The sequence below is a fragment of the Cervus canadensis genome, chromosome 23 (genome assembly GCF_019320065.1).
Source record: "Cervus canadensis isolate Bull #8, Minnesota chromosome 23, ASM1932006v1, whole genome shotgun sequence".
Taxonomy (NCBI): domain Eukaryota; kingdom Metazoa; phylum Chordata; class Mammalia; order Artiodactyla; family Cervidae; genus Cervus; species Cervus canadensis.
Window position 1 is genome coordinate 15,813,952 of NC_057408.1, and position 12,843 is coordinate 15,826,794.

At 35.2% G+C, this 12,843-nt stretch overlaps 1 protein-coding gene across 2 annotated transcripts in view; it reads left to right on the forward strand.

Annotated features, from left to right (window-relative positions):
- The window catches only part of RELCH (RAB11 binding and LisH domain, coiled-coil and HEAT repeat containing), a 113,250-nt gene that overhangs the window by 84,797 nt on the left and 15,610 nt on the right, over positions 1 to 12,843 (forward strand). Inside the window, exons 22-26 of one of the 2 annotated variants that reach the window (XM_043444211.1) lie at positions 1,568 to 1,667; positions 5,828 to 5,910; positions 6,714 to 6,777; positions 8,183 to 8,321; positions 12,280 to 12,396. In XM_043444211.1, coding sequence (XP_043300146.1) covers positions 1,568 to 1,667; positions 5,828 to 5,910; positions 6,714 to 6,777; positions 8,183 to 8,321; positions 12,280 to 12,396 — 503 coding nt within the window. Of the gene's footprint in view, positions 1 to 1,567; positions 1,668 to 5,827; positions 5,911 to 6,427; positions 6,511 to 6,713; positions 6,778 to 8,182; positions 8,322 to 12,279; positions 12,397 to 12,843 lie in introns of both variants that reach the window. The other variant, XM_043444212.1, reaches the window with a different exon arrangement.

Below are 12,843 nucleotides of genomic sequence, written 5' to 3' on the forward strand. Positions count from 1 at the left end.
GGTTTATGTATTTATTAATGACACTATCTTCACACCCAACTTAACCCTTCCATATGGTGGTTTGAGTTATCCTTGATTTGGGTTATCCTAACTGATCCTGTACCAACCATATGGCATATATAGGACAGTATTGTTTCCCCAGTGTTTATAGATGTTCAGAAATTAAGACTCACTAAGGAAAATTCTGAAAGAGATGGGCATACCAGACCACCTGACCTGCCTCTTGAGAAACCTGTATGCAGGTCAGGAAGCAACAGTTAGAACTGGACATGGAACAACAGACTGGTTCCAAATAGGAAAAGGAGTACATCAAGGCTGTATATTGTCACCCTGCTTATTTAACGTATATGCAGAGTACATCTTGAGAAACGCTGGGCTGGAAGAAGCACAAGCTGGAATCAAGATTTCCGGGAGAAATATCAATAACCTCCGATATGCAGATGACACCACCCTTATGGCAGAGAGTGAAGATGAACTAAAAAGCCTCTTGATGAAAGTGAAAGAGGAGAGTGAAAAAGTTGGCTTAAAGCTCAACATTCAGAAAACTAAGATCATGGCATCTGGTCCCATCACCTCATGGGAAATAGATGGGGAGACAGTGGAATCAATGTCAGACTTTATTTTTTTGGGCTCCAAAATCACTGCAGATGGTGACTGCAGCCATGAAACTAAAAGACGCTTACTCCTTGGAAGGACAGTTATGACCAACCTAGACAGCATATTAAAAAGCAGAGACATTACTTTGCCAACAAAGGTCCATCTGGTAAGGCTATGGTTTTTCCAGTGGTCATGTATGGATGTGAGAATTGGACTGTGAAGAAAGCTGAGCGCCGAAAAATTGATGCTTTTGAACTGTGGTGTTGGAGAAGATTCTTGAGAGTCCCTTGGACTGCAAGGAGATCCAACCAGTCCATCCTAAAGGAGATCAGTCCTGGGTGTTGATTGGACGGACTGATGCTGAAACTCCAATACTTTGGCCACCTCGTGTGAAGAGTTGACTCATTGGAAAAGACCCTGATGCTGAGAGGGATTGGGAGCAGGAGAAGAAGGGGACGACGACAGAGGATGAGATGGCTGGATGGCATCACCGACTCAATGGGCATGAGTTTGAGTGAACTCCGGGAGTTGTTGATGGACAGGGAGGCCTGGCGTGCTGCAATTCATGGGGTCGCAAAGAGCCGGACACGACTGAGCGACTGAACTGAACTGAACTGAAGGTTACAACTTACCCATCTGACTCTTAGTCCAGTGTTTGTTCTCATAAGTAGTAAATTTTATTTTATTTTTTTATAATTTTAACTTTTATACTATCAAAGAGTTGAAATGTCTATCATCTTTGCACATGCTTAGAGAAACTTAGTTCCTGAATATGCTAAAAGTCTGTAGCTATATAAGGTGACTTCCCTTTTTTCAAGAATCTTAAACATAGCCTATTAAACCATAGAAAGTAATTCTATATGTTTTGCCAATATTTTTGTCATTAGTATTCCTCAGAAAGGTAGAGTTTTTCAGTACCCCAGTAAGACACTGTGGCTCTCACTTTTAGCGTTGATTTTCTTTCTTGCAGTGCAAATCCAGCTTACCATGAGTTACTGTTAACTGTTTTATGGTATGGTGTTGTCCACACGTCAGCACTCGTGAGGTGTACTGCTGCTAGAATGTTTGAGGTATGTAAACAAATACTTCTGTTTTTTTCAGATCATAATGATTTTCTTTGGAAGAGGGAGAGGGAATATTTTTTTGAAGGGAGGGAGCTTTTCATACTATGTTACATTGATGTATATTTTGTTGCATTGAATAGTATCTAGTTGTGTACTGTGAGATGGGGCAGAAATTTAATTTTGGAATATTTCGGATTGTTCTTTAGCCTTATTGGTTCCTTGAATATTGTTATATTATCATTTCCTCTTCTCAAATTTCTTTTAAATCTTACTTATTTCCATCCTATGTAAATCTTCTTGGCTATACTTTTCTATTTACTGAGGCAAATGGCTATTAAAACAAACTAAAACAGTAAAGGGTGTTTATAAAGTTGTAAAATATAGTTGGACTCATGAGTAAAATATACTTTGATTCAATCATTGCAATTATGGAAATATTTATTGATTACTCCTACTTTGTTATTTCCTCACATATCATGTCTGGAATAACAATATCTCTATACTTTAACTGCCCATAGACTTAGAGAAGACACTTCGTATAATTTAACTAGATTTTCTTAAATTGCCACCTACCCAAGTTTAGTATGAAAATTGGAATACCTGCCTATCTTTTTTATCCTTCACAAAGGAAATTGTGTCAGCCTAGTTTATGTATGTATGTTTTTAGAACTTGAATTTGAACACTAAAACTGGCTTTGAATGTTTTACTGTTCTTGAGTCTTATCACAGAACCTTCCTGCCTGGGTTCAGCATCTGTCTCTGCCACTTCATGCCGGGCTCAAGCTTCTCTGGCCTTGGTTTTCTCATCTATAAAGTGAAGATAATAATAAGTATCCATCTCAGAGGATGTTTTGTTAATATTAAATGAGTTAATACTTGTAAAAGCCTTAAGACAGTGTCTGACACATAATTAGAAGAACTTAATAAATGTTAGCTATTATTATGATGGTTGTTTTTTAAATCTATTCTATTACTTCGCAAGATAATATAATAGTTTAAGAAAAGTGCGTTTGTTCAAGCTAAAACTGTCCCTATTGTGTGTTTCATTCTTAAAATATCTTAAAGCATTTATTTTCATAAGAAGAATGAGATAATTCAATTCTTCCTACATTTCAGAATTTTTAGATAATTTAAGGTAAATTTCAATCAAAGAGTTAGAGCACTGATAGATTTTAAAACATCTAAAACTTTTAAGTTTTTTGTGGTATCTAAAGAAAATTCCATTCTTATCAGAAGATTGAAAATCCTCTGTCCATGTTATTCCACAGTTGTACAGATTTGATCCAAAAAACCAATCACGTGTTCTTTGTCAAGACAAATGCCAAATTAAAAATTTAGCTAGAGGCCTAGCATAATAAGTTCCTTTTAGGTACAAATAGTTTTTGATTATTCAGTATGCTGAAAAGTTATTACCATGAAAGAAGAAAGTCTTTCTTTAGCCTCCTCTTTCCCCCAAAAGAAAAGAGCATCATATTTCTTTAATATACTTTCTTCATAAAATTGTATTGTAAGACCATAAGAGCTATTTCTTTGTCTTAAACCATTTATTTCTAATGTGTCTATATATACTGATGAAGCATACCATATAAATGAAAACAGTTTAAAGAAAATGAGGGTCTCCTCCCTTTTTACTTGTTTTTGTATTTTTTCTGCCTTATTTCTTACATGTGACTTTTGTCTGGTTTTGGTTTCTATGTCTGCTGTCAGTGCTGGTTGGAAACTATACTTTTGCTTAAGCAGTTTTCAGTGTTCTCAGGTTGATTATGAATTTCTGAGTCTAATTTGAGAGACTTATTTCAATATTTTTTCAAATTCATTTATGATAAAAGTAGTTTTACTGAGCATGCCAGTAAAAGTCATCAGGAAAAATTAAAATTATTTTTGTCAATGAGCCTAATTTTAAACAAAATTGTATTAAAAGATTAATTATTTCATAAGATTTCTTTTGATACTAATACATTATAATTTACAATTATGCTTGCTTCCCCTGCCACCCAGAAATGACTTAATTCAAAATGAAAATGTAAAAAAGGGGCACTTAAAATTCTTTAAGTTTTTAATGTCAGAACAGAAACTATTGATAAGAAAGTGAGAAATGGATATATCGGGAACTTGATATTGGATACTTAGTGAAATTGAACACTAAGTTTAGCTCTGAGTGTTCAGACAGCAGGACAAAAAGGGGAAACCCAGTCAGTGTTAATAAGAGAAAGTACATTCTGGTGTGATGGGTTAGTGCTGAGGTTGGTTTACAAGAGAGACTCTGTGACTGCTAGTGTCTCATAGTGCATTTCCCAAAAGATGCAGAAAAGAAGCTTCATATAGTGATAGCTTACATCAGTCATAAGGAAATAAAGCAAGTGCTATTAAGACCACAACTCAAAGAAGGCATGGGCTTTTAAAGACCAGTGAATGAGTCCATTTTAAGGCTTTTTGGCTGGCACAATATAAACCTTTCAAAATGTACTTTACTGATTCGAATCTAAGCTATTTTGTTTATAAAATGATACAGAGAAGAGAGTTTTATATAACGGTCCAACTCCTTGTGACCCCATGGATTGTAGCGTGCCAGGCTCCTCTGTCCATGGGATTTCCTAGGCAAGATTACTGCAGTGGGTTGCCATTCCCTTCTCTAGGAGATCTTCCTGACCCAGGGATTGAACCCCCGTCTCCTGTATTGCAGGCAGATTCTTTACTATCTGAGCCACCAGGGATGCCCTTTTATTTATAAAATGATACAGAGAAGAAAGTTTTATTTAACAGTATTTTAATTTCTTCCCCCTATTTCTTTCTACCTGACATCTGTAATGCTTTTAAAGTAGTAACAGAAATTGTTTTGTCATTTTATTCCTGTCTAAATTATCCATGGTTCTGTTAAAATAAAAATTATTTCAGAATACTGAAGCGGATTCAAAAGTACCTGTTGGGTTTTTGTTACTAAAAATCCCATGACATCTGTCATCTTCTTGGAGGACTAGTTCCCTTACAAGGTGAAGAGATTAATTAGCATTTAAGATTAATAACTTGTATTTACATTCTGAAATTGAGATTATAGGATTAGGGTGTTACCCTTCTCTGTTGAAGCTCATAAAATGCTGTGATTTCTATAAAAACAAAATGCATATAGCTCAATATTGTCCTCTTGTTCTGCGATTTAGGGTTGGCTGCTAAAAAAAAATTGTTTTATGATTAGATTATAGAAATAGGTCTAATTGTGGTTATCATATTGTTTTTTAATTTGAGATTTTAGAGAAATGAGCTATTTGTAAGCATTAACTCCTTGGACCAACCAGAAACATTTTTTAATTAATAATTTCTTTTTCTAAATGTATCACGAATCTTACATCCTTTGAGTCATCATAATAATTCCGCTTGCATTTCTTGAATGCCTAGCCTTTGTCAGACACAGTGTTTAAGTGTATTATGTGCAGTTAGTAGTGCAGTGATCCTTGGAGGTAGATGATAGTCACCATTTTCAGATGAGAAAACTGGGTTTCAAGGGATGGTGTAATATATGTGGGGCCACGTGCCTAGCAAGTGGAGAGCTAGAGTCTGAACCCAGGTCTGAGGCCCACATGAAATAACTCCTTTGCACTAGGCTGTCTTAGGTCTCTGTACCTCAAGAAAGAAAGCTCTGTGATGTAAATTGTATGTGATTTTTAAATTTACGTGCTTTAGAACAGTCAAAAGCAATTTAGTGGTGGCTGCTAGCCGTTTGAGTTTGGTTTAAAGACAGTCCAGTTTGTACCTTGTTGGTCAAAATAAAATTATACCAGATTTATTTTAAAAAATTTAACCGTAGAACCCAGTATGTCGTCTTTTTTGCTTCTTTAAAAAAATAATAATAATAAAGAATAAATCTTTATTTTAAATTGCCTTTTAATTGAATATGGAAATTGTGTAGACTATGTGACCAAAACTACAAATTGCCATTGAATTGGTGACAAGCTGTTTTCGGGGACTGCTAGGCTGTGGAAGCTTTATTTTCCTCCTAAGCGTTCTCTGCCTTTTTTAAGCACTCCAGTAGTAATATTGGCTTAGCTTCTAATTTTGGTTTTGCTTTTGTGTTTTCTCTTTCTCTTGGTTGTGCCTTTCTTCTCCCCGTGGCATTGTTGTTTGTTCTTTCCATGCATCACCTGTGAATACCCCCTGCGCTGACCAATCAGCTGTTGGTGAAGGGGGTGAATGAAACTCTGGTAGCTCAGAGGGTTGTTCCTGCTCTCATAACTCTCTCCAGTGACCCTGAAATGTAAGTGTCGTCCTTGCCTTTTACCTTCAGCACCCCTTTCAAAACGTGCCTGTAAAGAAATAACCATCAGCTTTTAAATTCATTGAAGAGTAGGTTTAACTCTTTAAAATAATAATATGGGATTATGCTAACTTGATTTTAAACTATTATACTACTATTGATGTATGGGTTTTTGTTTTTGTTTTTTAAGTCAACCTTCACAATAAACCTGATGACAAGGCCCATATATTGAAAGGGTTATTAGTAGTATTGGTCCTCAATAAACATCTCCAAAACTTAAAACATGCTGATGGACTATTTCTTCCAAGCCAAGAAGGGATGCTCTGCTAATCTCACTAACATGTTGTTACCAGTAAGTATAGTGGCATGAACCAGAGGCTTAACGTTTTAATGTCTCGTGTGGGTGACTAAACCAAGAAAGGCCAGTGAGTCTGCCTGCCCATCCTCAGTCACAGCTAACCCAGTTCTCATTCCAGTTTACCAAACCATTTTTTATTGCATGTTGACTGGTTTACAGCTGACTCTTCGAGGCATGAGTGAAGCGTTAGTTGACAAGCGGGTTGCTCCGGCCCTTGTTACCTTGTCCAGTGATCCTGAATTGTGAGTTCCACAGACTGCGACCTTAAGTTATCCTGTCTGTCTTTTTGAGCATTCTTCTTGGTCTGCTTTTTTTTATTTAATTTGTCATTGCTAGCGACTAATACAGTATATTTACCTTGTACTTACCTTGATATATACTTTAATAATAACCAGTTTTTCGTCTCAAAGAAAATGTCAGTTTTTTTCTTCTTTAATTCTAACAGCTCTGTCAGGATTGCTACAATTCCAGCCTTTGGCACGATTATGGAAACAGTTATTCAAAGAGAGGTAGGAAATGAGTGGAATTTATTTAATCTGTATGTACTGCTGAGGTGATGAAAGCACATGACCATACACATACCCTATGATTGGGGGCAGGGAAGATATACATTCATTTTATTTCTTAGTTAATTATGGGCCAGAGGGGATCTCAGTATTTGAAAATATGATAGCCTACCAAAAGTATCTTTTCACATGCTAAGGCTGTCTCTGGTCTTTCTTCTCAATTAGAAACTTCAATATAAGCCAGCTCTCAGATGTTCTATTCTGAGCTGGTCTGGATACTGCAGTATTGAATAGTCCTTCACAGCAGGTATAGTTTCACAGACTTCTCTCATTCAGTAGACTTCTGGATAGTCTGCATAAATTCCCAGTTGTCAGTACGTGCAGATTTGAAGGGAACAGGTTTCCTCAGTTTCGGGAATGGAGGCTAGAGGTACCTATGTTCTTGTAACTATCATTCATATCAGACTGCAAGTCATGTCATAGACTGGTGTCATCTTTTTGCAGTCCACTTCACTAGGACAACGTTCTGTCATGCCTGCTTCAGGAGATTACCAAAGTTTTCCTCCCTCAAAGTATATTTTGATTCAGAAACTTGTGTGATCTAAAATTTGTTCGGTTCTGTCTGTACCATTTACTATTAGACACTTATCAAATGTTATCAGAATGTTATTCTCCATTATTAGATTGGACATTTCCTTGCACAATGAAAAAATGCTGTACATTAGAAAATCAATTATTTGTGGACATATTAGCCACTTAAATGGAAAACAAGATTTTCCATCTCATAGACATTTCACACAAAAAAAATTATATATATATATATATATAAACTGTTTTGTAAAATTTTTGTCATAGAGATTTTTTTATAACAAAAAACTAAACAACTTTGTTAGTTGTGGGAAAAAGTGTTTTCTGTTTTTTCACTTACATGTATATATATATATTTCACTGGTGGAGCAAAATAAAAAAATACATCATTCTGCAAAGCTTGCAGTCTTGGCAGAATTTCAACATGTTCTTAATCCCAAAATAAAAACTTCTTTTAGGGAAATATGAGTAATATATAAGTCACTAATGACTCATTGCTTTCAGAAGGTGAATAAGTGGGTAACTTACACTGTGATCTGTTTTAAGAATTCTGACTTAGACACAAAATCATCATACATTTATCTTTTTCCCTAAATATTATGGGATCTTTTCTACAGTTTGTCAGGGAACATTTGTGTTAAAAAAAAAAAATGAATTGGCAAACATAAAAATATAGGCTCTTTTCTGAGCTGAAAGACTAAAGAAGTACTTAATTTCAAACTTCAACTCATGTTGATATAAGTCATTTGAATCCAGTGATGCAACCCATGTTTAGTGTGTATCTTTCTCTCAATTTGACTATATAATATTCAATTTTAAGTTGCTGGAAAGAGTGAAAATGCAGTTGGCTTCTTTCCTGGAAGACCCTCAATATCAAGACCAATATTCTCTGCATACAGAGATCATAAAAACATTTGGTAGAGTTGGGCCTAATGCAGAACCAAGGTTCCGAGATGAGTGTAAGTTGCATTTTTTTTTTTACTCTTTTTTTCCTGAATTGACATGCAAAAGCAAAACCATAAGTTTCTCTGTGGATATGTCATGTGTTAAAGCCTTTTCTGCACTTTGTCTTTCATACACTGAAAGCTAAAAGTGAAGCAAGTTTCTTACTGGGGATTGATCACTATTGCTATTACTCAGTGGTTTCTTATACTGTATCCTGTAGACATATGAAAAGTAACTCGTAAATAATTTCAAGTTATTTTTAGAACAGTTCTTAATAACAATTTCAAAATAACTGTGCTCCTTATATTTAGAGATTATTATTTAATTCTTATTTCTAAGGAAATTTATATGTGTTTCTAGACATGTTATGAAAGACGTACATTTTTCTTCCACTTAGCATGCCATTCGACAATTTTGTTTTAAGTCACAGCTTGTCAATCTGCTAAATAATCTGCATAATGATCTGCTAAAGCATTTTCTACAGTTTCTGTAGTGTCACTTCTACAGTGAGCCTCAACTTTATGATAACAATTTGAGGGGTATCAAAGCATCCAATAATTATTTCACCAAAAGCATGACAATTATCACTGCTACATCTTAGTCCTTTTATTTTTAACCATTTGACATGCTCTTGAAAAGATCACAGGCTTGGTTTCCTAAGTCAGTTTATAAGAATTATCACCAAAAATATTGTCAGGATTTGGACTGCAGTGTCCAAAAGGGCATGAACACTTAATGGAGCTACAAAAACACAATCATAAGATTATTTCTCGATGGGAAATAGTGTTGGTAACATGAGGAGGAAATAGTAATATTTCACATATTTCACAATTAGTTAACAGAAAAAGGTTTAGTATTTTAGTTAGCAGTAGGGTTAGTTCCTCATCATAGTAACATCAGATTTACAGATGACCCTCTGCAAGAGCTTTGACTAACTTTACTGAGGGTGTAATTGCCCTGAAGCAGGTCTTGGCTATTGAATCAAGGAATAGGCTAAATAGTGGACCTTTGGTGGGTGCCACATTGTTGAGAACACAATCGAACCTTTTTATGTACATTCAAGAGAAAGACTGACACATTACATAGAAAAAAGAAATTTCCTTTTCACAGTGATCCCAAAATAACAAGATTCGGCTAGAGAAAGGATTGAGAACAGCCGTTTCCAGTGCTGGAATGGGTGTAGTGACCGTCGTCCCTGAGGCCTCCTGTAGGCTAACTGTGTACTGATCGACAAGTAGGTTTCATACAGTCTACCTTCACATTCTGGCACTAGAAGAGCAGTTTCCATTGTTTGAATGGGTGTAGTGACCATTGTCCCTGAAGCCTCCTACAGGTTAACTGTGTATTGATGGACAAGTGTGTTTTATACAGTTCCTTCACATTCTGGCACTAGACCTTTTTTCTTTTTTTAAGCCAAAAAATAAACTTTTTTTTTCTTTTGTATTTACTACTCAGTCAGTTGGTTTCTCTTTTGCTTTAAAACTTTACCCCAAGGAACTTAATGTCCTGTATTAATAAGATGAATGGTAGACAAAGTAGAACCCATATTGACAAGGATGCTATATTGTTATCTATCTGTATGTATAGACAGTTACTATTAGGAATTAGAGAAAGATCAGAGAATTGCAGGGTAGTAACTGCTATTTCTTGGAGTGATATTTTTGAACTTTTCCTCCTCTATTTCTTAGAGAATAGAAGACATCAGTTCATCCCGTGGCCCTTTTTCTTTCCCAACTCTTAGTTATCACAGGACCTTTTGGTTTTGATTTTTATCTCAGGGGCCATTTGATTTTTTCAGTGAGTGAGTGAAGTCGCTCAGTCCAACTCTTTGCAACCCTATGGGCTGTAGCCTGCCAGCTCCTCCGTCCATGGAATTTTCCAGGCAAGAATACCTGAGTGGGTTGCCATTTCCTTCTCCAGAGAATCTTCCAGACCCAGAGAAAGAATTCAGGTGTCCCACATTGCGGGCAGACTCTTTACTGTCTGAGCCACCAGGGAATATTTTTCAGACTATGATAGAATTTTGTTTTCCACTTTTTTAACTTTATAAGGCTCTCTGAAAATGTTCAGTCATACTTCAGAGATTTTCTAACATAGCAGTCTTATGTTTCAAATCAGTTTTTTTTTTTTTAAGTTCCTTATTTTAGATCTCAACCCTTTTATAAAAAGAGAGGACATGATTCCCTTCATTGTTGCTATTGGATCTACCCCAGAATATATTTTGGAACTTTACTAAAATCTATTTTTTTTAAGTTGCCTATTGATTTATCTTTACTTTGTTTGCAGTTTTGAATCTTTAAATGAAAGGCTCCAGAAGTGGCCTTATGTTGTGTTTCCTATTTTCCTTGCCCACTGAAGGTCATTTGTAGAAATACTCACATTTAGGTTATTAAATCTTTTAACCATTTATCTCCATCTGAGGGGTTAACAGTTGAGTGAATTAATTGGTACAGATGTGGTAACCCAGGACAGTACTTATATAATGAAATGTTGAATTCTGTAATAAATATCTATCTTTTGAGATTTAGGAAGATCCTAAATGATCGCCTTTAACTGTCAGTAGACTAGAATTTAAAGAAACTTATTTAGGTTTGTTTTCTAGTTGAGCAGTTTTAAGGGGATATTGTGTAGTGTGGTTGTTGAGTTTCTGAGAAAAACATTGAGGAAAGGATTGCTTGAATAACAAATAACAAAAAAAAAAAGAAATAACAGAGAATGAGCAGAATGAATAGAGAGGCCACGCTTTTATAGATAAACAAGTGCAAGGAAGGTAAGTTTGGGCAGAAATGAAATAAAGAATCTTTGAGAGACTGTCTCAGAGCCACCATTTTGTTGAGGCCTCAGCATGCCAGCTAATGAATCAAAGTTTCAGTGAATTCATTAGGAATTCAATGAATATTTGAAGTTTTTGTCTTATACTTATGTTTTTAGAACACCTCTTAAGTATGTTGTTACCATTTTTGACAAGTCAAAAAGTCCCCTAAAAATGGCTGTTGTTGTCCTAAGTTTTTGTGGGTTTTTTTGTTTTTTTTTTAACATTTACTAAGGTAAGCTTAAAGATTATAATTATAGTGCTATCTATTGAGAAAGAAGGTTTTTTGATAAGGAGATTATGGCTTTAACCTATGCAAATTCAATGTAAACATGAAAGAAGTCACTGCAGTTGGTCAGAATATGTGCTTATGAACCACATTTTGAGTCCCCCAGCTAAGCAGGGATGAGAAAGGGACCCTGTGATCAACAACTTGATAATCATTTACCCTGGCGCCCTTTCTCCAAGGAACCTTGGTTTTAGTGGGAAATGGTATTTACAGATCATGATCTTAGGCAGTAGGGGTGCTCAATGTTACTTAAGTGGTCATTGTTTCTTGCGCCATCACTTTTATTTTAATACTGTGTTGTCTGTATTTTTGAAATTTTATGCTGTTCATTGAGATATCAGATATTGAGCCCATTGAGTGACTTGAAAACTCAGCCATCTGGGCTATTTGACATTGGTCTTTGCTATGAACTTGAGAAACTAAAGCCAATAATATTTTCATGAATTAGTGAAATAATTTGATATTGAAAGAGAATAAGTATACTGTATTTTATCTTTTAATAGCAACAGTAATACCTGATTTATATAAACTTTATAATATTAACACAAGAGGTAGGTTGTTTACATTTATTTATTTGGTTTTCATTTTTCAGATTGGGAAACTGAATTGCAGTGAAGCCAAATGACCTGTGTACATCCTCACAGTTAGGTTATAATGGCATGCTGTAATCTGTTTCTCCCAAATTCTGGATCACTCTTTATTCTGAAAAAACATGCTTTCTTCCCTAGTTAGAAAAAGCAAGTATAGGATGTGGGTGATCTTTTGAAATCATCCAAAATTAAAATAAAATTTTATAAAATAAAATATTATTTTTTTAAATGGATAAAGCACATTTTAGGTTAAAATTAATAATTTATTTTTCTCTTTTCAGTTGTTATACCGCATCTGCATAAGTTAGCCTTGGTGAACAACTTACAAATTGTGGATTCTAAAAGACTGGATATTGCCACCCATCTCTTCGAAGCCTACAGTGCGCTTTCCTGTTGCTGTATCCTTGCTTTACTATGTGTGTCTACATTTAAGGATCAGTTTTGCAGTGAACCTCAGTTGTTAAAGATTGAGAAGTAGAATTTTTTCTTCAGTTCAACTAAGAAGTAGAGTAGAAGTTTAAAAATTTGAGTTGACTTGCCCCGCTCTGCATTCTGGCCATCCCTTAATTTTAAAAAGTAACTTGATAACTATTTTTATATGTTCTGTAGTTTTGAAAACACTAAAATTTTATCTGTGTTAATCAGCTGTATGACTTAAGCCACAAATGAGCTACAGCTGAGGCTTCTCTGTTAATCAAAAGGAAGCCTTGTCTGTGTCCTGGCATTCACTTTTAGTGAATGTTTAACCACCTTTATGATCCTATGATTATCTCTTGGAGACATATCACTCATTGAAAAAAAAATACGGGGCCACCCAGGTTAATCATTTGCATTGATAGCAGAAC